Source organism: Geospiza fortis, unplaced genomic scaffold (assembly GCF_000277835.1).
Source record: "Geospiza fortis unplaced genomic scaffold, GeoFor_1.0 scaffold140, whole genome shotgun sequence".
Taxonomy (NCBI): domain Eukaryota; kingdom Metazoa; phylum Chordata; class Aves; order Passeriformes; family Thraupidae; genus Geospiza; species Geospiza fortis.
In genome coordinates this window covers 824,187-830,130 of record NW_005054459.1, presented here as the reverse complement: position 1 = coordinate 830,130, position 5,944 = coordinate 824,187, and the positions used below count along the sequence as shown (strand labels likewise).

General features: G+C 47.4%; 1 protein-coding gene across 1 annotated transcript in view; it reads right to left on the bottom strand.

The window, feature by feature from the left end:
- Positions 1 to 233: 233 nt before the first annotated feature.
- KCNJ1 (potassium inwardly rectifying channel subfamily J member 1) overlaps positions 234 to 5,944 on the bottom strand; it is a 17,978-nt gene continuing 12,267 nt past the window's right edge. The window contains exon 3 of the mRNA XM_005427894.1: positions 234 to 2,948. Within this exon, the coding sequence (XP_005427951.1) occupies positions 1,810 to 2,925 (1,116 nt within the window). The 5' untranslated portion in view covers positions 2,926 to 2,948 and the 3' untranslated portion in view covers positions 234 to 1,809. The remainder of the gene's footprint in view (positions 2,949 to 5,944) is intronic.

Sequence of the window (5,944 nt, the reverse complement as noted above, 5' to 3'; positions counted from 1 at the left end):
GTGAGTTACCTCAAAGGTCTCACTCCCGTTCTCCATTCTCAGTTCTGGCCCTGGTGCAGCCACTGTTGGGAGCTCTGATGTGTGATGAGAGCAGAACTTGGTGTGCTGACCTTTCCATCCAGAGTGGAGAAGGGTGTGACAGTGGTGCACAGAGGAAAGATTGACACAGCTGGGAATTGGCTTTTAAAGTGCTTTAGTGACATAACTGTTCGTACCATTGCTCTCTGTACAATGTCAGTGTTTATGTCCCGTGTTACAGATGGCAAATTGGAGATACAGAGCACAGTGATTTGTTCTGACCCAAGAGAGGAGCTCACACTACACTGGGACTAGGACCTGAACACTCCTGGTTCCCAGAGTTTGATTTCCATACTCACAGTGTGCTCACTTGCAGCACAGCTTTCTCTTGTCATCATCTGACCTGCTGAATTCTCCTCTTCTTTTAAAACCACTTAGTCCAGCAGCTTTTAACAGGATTTCCATTTTACCACAGCATTGAAAATTGATGAGTTGAGTTACATCACTGGCAAGAGTTCCCAAAAACTCTTTGGTCTGCCACTAGGACTCTCAGTAACTGAATGAACTGGGGGAAAAAACCCTGGCTGTGAGGAAGTAGAAATTCACTAAAAAGGTGTTGAAGCTTCTTGTTGCATTTATGTCAGAAATCAGCCCCAGAAAATGTTCAGCACTCCTCAGCTCCCACTGAGCAGGAGTTGTTTCCTGTAGGGATGCACGTTTGGCTATGGGGGGATGAACAATTTGGAACCAAATCTGAAGCCAAATGTTGGTAGGAGGCTCCTGGGCTCTGTTTTTGTTTGAACAAGACCTTTGTGCTTCAAAGGGGAAGATAATCTCTGTTTGCATTGGGGATTTTTTGGAAGGATACATCCAGAGCTGGGAATTTCCTCTCTCCTCCCAGTGGAGTGCTTTCTGCCAGGTGTGAAGGAATGAATGTGTTCTCCATCTCCCCACCTTTCTGGAGAGTTGTCTTTGAATGGTTCCCTATTCCCCATCCAGGCAGCTCCTGGGGCAGTGAAGAGCAGCTGAAGGCTGGGACAGCTGGGAATAAGCTGCAGAATTCCTTTTGTCCCAGAGTGGGTCTCTGCTTTGCCTTGGTTTTTCAGTTATCATTTCCATTTGGCTCTTTTTCCCTGAAAGGAGTCAAAGGCTTTCAGAGGGGAGAAGTCACATTTTGGAGTTGGAGGTGCAGCAGCTTGGCCCAAGCTCTGCCTTCTCTATTTCCTACACTTGTCCCATCCCTTACTGCTCTGTCCTGCAGCTGTACCAGTCCCAAAGAAAGAGGGAAGGAATTGTTCCAGAACATTCAAAGGTGCTCAAGTTCCAGAGCCAGAGCCTCTGTTTTCATAGAGGACTTTGGCAACCAGAAATTTTTTTTGAGGTTTTGGCTCCTAAGCCCTTTAGGTTTCTTTAGCTTTGCCTTCTGTCTCGCCTATTCACATTCTCCTTCCAGCAGCTGTTTATCTTTAATGTCCTAAAATTTCTTTCCATCTTTTCAGGCTTTTTAACACCTTTGCATGCCCCTGAAAACTTTGATGAGTTGGACATTCCAACATAGCAGCTTCATTAAATGTCCCAAGGATATAAAAATATAAATTCTATGAAATATATATAGTGTAGTTAAATAGTGATCACTGGTGTGCTTCTCCTCTTGGATTGGAGGCTTTTGAGAAAACAAATGCTGGGTTAGAGCAAACCCAAACCTGTCTTTCTGTTTTGTTTTACTGATTATTTATTAATCCTCTCAAGACTGAATTCTCTCTGAAAACTCAGCCCCACGAATAGCTGGCACTACATTTTTGTGTCGCTGGTTTCATTGACTTCAGACAGGACAAAGCCAGGATTGTCATAACCTTTCTTCTCTTTGGCTTTGGCTTCCTTCTCATTGTAGAGACAGAAGGCACAGTGGGGAGTCTCCACGGCCACTGTCTTGCTGAAGTTCTGGAAGTCCACTCTGTATTTCCCTTCTTTGGTCTTGGACACGATGGGAGCGAAGCGGTACCCCCAGAGCACCTCCTCGGGGATGTAGGACGTCCTCACCTGGCAGGTGGCACTGGTGGCCTCCACGGTGCCATCCAAAAACACCACCAGCTCAAAGTCCTGCTGCAGGAGGGTTTCTGCTGCCATGTGGAAGAAGGGGCTGTTCTTGTCTATGATGTGGTAAATGGTGAGGGGCGAGATGAAGAAGAGATTCTCGTTGCCGGCGTCCACCACGAACTCGATGTTGACCTGGTCCAGGATGATGGTCTCCCCCTCGGGGGTGATGGTGGTCCTCAGCAGCTTCCCGTAGATGTGGCTCCCGATCAGCAGGCTCTTGCGGAGGTTGGCCACGCGGATCAGGAGGCAGAGCTTCCCCCCACGCTTGCTGATGACAGCGTTCTTGCTGAACGTGATGGTCTTGGCCCGGTTTTTGGACCTGGAGATCTTGGCCAGGATGGCCCCACACATGAAGGAGTTGATGATGACACCCAGGATGGACTGGAAGATGAGCAGGAAGATGGCTGTGGCACATTGCTCTGTGACACACCTGAAGCCGTACCCGATGGTCACCTGGGTCTCCAGGGAGAAGAGGAAGGCTGAGGTGAGGCCGTTGATGTTCTCCACGCAGGGGGTGTGGTTGATGGAGGGGTTGAACTCGGGCAGGTCTTTGTGGATGTAGGCCACGACGTACCAGAGCAGCCCAAACAGGAACCAGCTGCCCAGGAAGGCCGAGATGAAGATGGTCATCTTGTACCTCCACCTGAGGTCCAGGATGGTTGTCCATATGTCGATCAGGAAGACAAACCTGGACTGCTCCACGTTGCCAAATTCGATGTTGCACCTGCCATCCTTGGAGACGAGCCTGGCGCGGCGCCGGCTGCGCTCCCGGAGGTGGCTGGTGAAGCGCTCCCGGAGGTAGCTGAACATCCCCAACTGCTGCTGACAGGGCTCTGCAGGGTGAGAAACAGCCACCAGGAGGGTTAAACCTCTGCCTGCAGGCCAGGGGAAACTCTGACACAGGCCCAAGACACTTGATTAGATCAAAGTTATATAATTTGCATATTTTCCCGCAGTTGGTGGGGAAGAGTTCCAGTAAGCTGGGGAGGAAACACAAGAGTTCCTTGCCTAAGGAGCATTCCAGCAAAAACCAATCATTTAGGCTTGCTCAATAAACTCTGAGCAGTGAAGTGTTAATATTGTCCTGTGCTCAGTTGTGTAAGTGAAGCCTGGAGCAGCAATAACTCCATCATGGGCATGTGTGGGGAAGACTGCTGGGTCTGGAGACCTCTCTGCCTTTTAGGAGATGAATCCTGGCCTGTTGATGCAGTTTTCTGTGTATCTCGACATTAGGAGACCCTGGATGAAATGTGGATAGGAAATCTAGGGACAAAGGGGAGCAGATGCAGAAGGCATAATTAAGGCAGACAAACAGTTATTTTTAGCATGGTTAGAGATGGGTTTGGAGGTGTGAAATTCAGACCCTGGTATCACACAAGCATCTCAAATAGGATTATTAAGTGAGAACACTAGAAAATATGAAACTCCAGCAGGAGAATTTGGGTGTTTGCTCACCACAAAGGTGCTGCTAAGACTAAGAATGGATTTCTGAACCTGATCCTTTAAAGGAAAGTGTATCTTTCTGTCCCTCTTGCTTTGCCCTGTATGTCCATCCACGTTAACAAGAGGCCCAGGGAATAAGAGTCATTGATGGAGAAAATGCTACAGATGTGTTCGGACTGGAATTTGGATCACCCTACATCTGAAAAATTCCAGTCTTGGGGCTCCTCAGACACACAGGTGTGGGGAGAGGCTGATGCACTGTGGAGTCAGACACTGCCTGGGGTGTTCCTGGGCCATCCTAGGGCCTGATTTTGACCCAAAACTTAGGAGTGTTCTTAGAAATAATTGATTTCTGAGTTTATCACCCTTGAAGCATAAAATGTGTTTGGTTGCCAGAGAGGATGTTGGATTAGTGCACAGTGAGCCTGCCCTGGACCCATGTGTGCCTTTTTATCTTGCTTTTGTTGAACAAAATCCTTCGGAGTGCCTGAATGAGCTGTGTGCTGTGATCATGTGTCCTGGGGCAAAATGCTGCAGCTTCCAAACAAAGAAAGAACTTGAGGGGAAAATATTCCCAGTGCTGACTCACACAGGGTTGTTCTGGGCCTGCTGGGTGTCTGAGGAGGAGAATTCCCAGCCACACAGAGTGCGGATTTGGGGTTCCTGCAGCTGCCAGGGGATGCTTCATTTGGGAGCGCTGTGAGTGCACCTGGAACGAGGAGATGTTGAGGGCTTTGTGTTTCTGTTGTTACTTTACCTTCCCAGTAGGGAGGGACAGTAAAACAAGCCTCAGGGATGACTTTTTTAGAGCAAGCTAAAGATGCTACACCCTTATCTGAAACCCTGCCTCCTATCACCAGCCCACCCAGGCTTCCTTTTGGTCAGCAGCAAAATGCTTGGGCTCAAATTGGTGGCAAGTGCACTGCCCAAGTTTTGCTTGATTTCACGTGCTCAAGTATTTGTGGCAAGAGCTGTTTACCTCTCCTAAACTCTAATTTCATATATCCAAAATGAGGATAACCCCAAGTGAGCTGTTAGACACTGTTAGGTGTTAGCTGTTAGGTGGGAGTTTCTTGTGAAATTTGTCTCATCTAACTGCAGCCATTTAAACTCTGGAGAAGCGTGTGCCAGTTGTACAGCTGACACAGGGAGCACCAAGTGCCTCCTCTGAGGGTCCCCTTGCCACCACAACAGCTTTATGAAGTCCAGAATTGCTGTTTGGCAAGGTCCCTTTACCCTGTACTATTAACTTAGAGAAGCTGCCTGATGTCTCAGCTGGCTAAAGCAGAAATCCTCCCACTGGACCCAGTTACAGGCACCAGAAAACACCTTCACAGGGGTCAATCAGTAGCAAAGAGAAAATATTAAATTATCAAGGACAGAGTCTAAGTACAAAATAATTGCATTTTGTAAAGCCAGAAGTAATTCTATTATTTAATGTCCTTGTTAGTATCAGCAGCCCTAAGAATAAACTCATTTCTATGTCTCTTACAGCTGCATTCTTTCTGCACTTGGACTGAATCACCTTCCTCCCCTGCTCAATAAAAGAAAGAAATGAAGGTCACTTTGTACTGTACCTTTTCACCCTTTTGCTGTTGAATTTATTGGTTGCATATGGAGCTGACAGAGGTTAAACTTTAAGCCTGTATTCAAGGAAAGGGGAATGAGGTCACACTTTCCTGAGCAATTCTCAAGTTTTATTTTCCTGATGCATTTTTAATATGTCCATGTTAATGCATAGTTTGAACAGAAATAAAATATTCCTGTGCAACACATTATTCCAAGAAATTTTCCAGGGTTTAGACTTACTGTGCAAAAGCACCCAACTTCAGCTGGCCCTTGTGCTCATCTTCTGCAGGAATGTGAACATTGGCTTTACCAGAATGGCAGGGTGAAATTTTGGGATGCCTCACCTTGTACAGCATGAGCTGCACTTGCACTCCTTAGGCATAGAAGGGCTCCTGACCTCAGGGAATGGGTGTGAAGGGAGAAATCTGCAGGAATTCTGCTTTCTGATCTGCCCATGTCCTCACAGCAGGGGTGATGACAAATTACTGTCACAGTTCTGATCCAGCCTCCACTGAAACCTCCTGGAGTTTGGGAGAGGATGTGGACATGCAGCTGAACAGATAACAGCACAGAAGAGCTGAGAACAAGATGCTCAGCCTGGATCCTTGCAAACAGGTCCCCAACTCCACCATTCTTCTCCTGCCTCTTTAAATTATCCATGGCCCCTTCTGAGGCTCCTTTACAAGCCCTGCTTAAGCTACCCTGGAGCAGATCAAAGAGGCAGAAGAATTACACCTCTCTTCAGGCAGGTTGACAAAGGAATTCTCCTTTCAACAAATCCTTTGCCCCCCCACACAGCTGAAATGTGTTGATTTGC